The 908-nt window shown below is 36.2% G+C and overlaps 1 protein-coding gene across 1 annotated transcript in view; it reads left to right on the forward strand.

Annotated features, from left to right (window-relative positions):
* Positions 1–227: 227 nt before the first annotated feature.
* The window catches only part of LOC102312322 (complement factor H-related protein 1), a gene marked incomplete in the record, with an annotated part of 3,077 nt that continues 2,396 nt past the window's right edge, over positions 228–908 (forward strand). Inside the window, 2 exon segments of the mRNA XM_014331501.2 lie at positions 228–369; positions 451–630. Of these exon segments, the coding sequence (XP_014186987.1) occupies positions 315–369; positions 451–630 (235 nt within the window).

Consider the following 908-nt stretch of genomic DNA (forward strand, 5'->3'; position numbering starts at 1 on the left):
AGCTTAAATATAAAGTTGGAAAAAAATGTATATGCAACCAGGCTGTTGATCAAGTACATGCCATTAATCGTGATTAATTACAGAAAATTGTGAGATTAATTAGGGTTTGTTTTTTTTTTTAATCTATTGACAGCAATAGTTTATTTATACAACATATGTCTAAGAAATATGGACCAGAGCCAGAGTTACTCAGCGCAATGTTTACTGTGTCCTGACTTCTTAGTTCTTTGGGGGAAATTCCCAACAATTATTAACTCGTCCAGCAGAACACGGCTCTTTACTCTGCCTTCACATCGTGCTTTCATTGCTGCAAAATGTGTCTCAGGACTCTTGGATTTGTCCTCGTTTTGTTTCCTGGATTGCTTCAAGGTAAGAAGATTCAATTCTGTTATAGTTTGTAAATGTGAGACTTATGTGGGATTTTAAACACTTTTCTTTATTGTACATCAGCACAGGGTTGTGATCCTCCCAGACTGGTTCATGGTAACTTTCTCCCCAGACAAGAGACTTACTCTGACAGAACCACGATCACTTATTCCTGTGATAACGGATATAAACCTGTAGTGGAGGGTTGGTGGGCAACCAGTACCTGTGAACGTGGGAAATGGTCTCATGAACCGCAATGTATAGGTAGGTCAGTCCTGGGAATGGTGAATTCTTTCACCATCTTTTACCAAAGATGAAAATGAAATTCTGTTCTTAAGGAACAATGTAATTAGTTTAGATTTGCTAAAAAAAAAAAATCAACTCAATTGAGGAAAAAGAACGATGAAATCTGATTATTTCAGTAAATAAATATAAAAAGTAGGGGTGCAACGATATTCGTATCGATATTGAACCGTTCGATACAGTGCTTTCGGTTCGGTACGCATATGTATCGAACAATACAATTTTTTTCAATTTTTTTT

Source organism: Haplochromis burtoni, unplaced genomic scaffold, assembly GCF_018398535.1.
Source record: "Haplochromis burtoni strain Fernald_Lab_line unplaced genomic scaffold, NCSU_Asbu1 Contig_2855, whole genome shotgun sequence".
Classification (NCBI taxonomy): Eukaryota; Metazoa; Chordata; class Actinopteri; order Cichliformes; family Cichlidae; genus Haplochromis; species Haplochromis burtoni.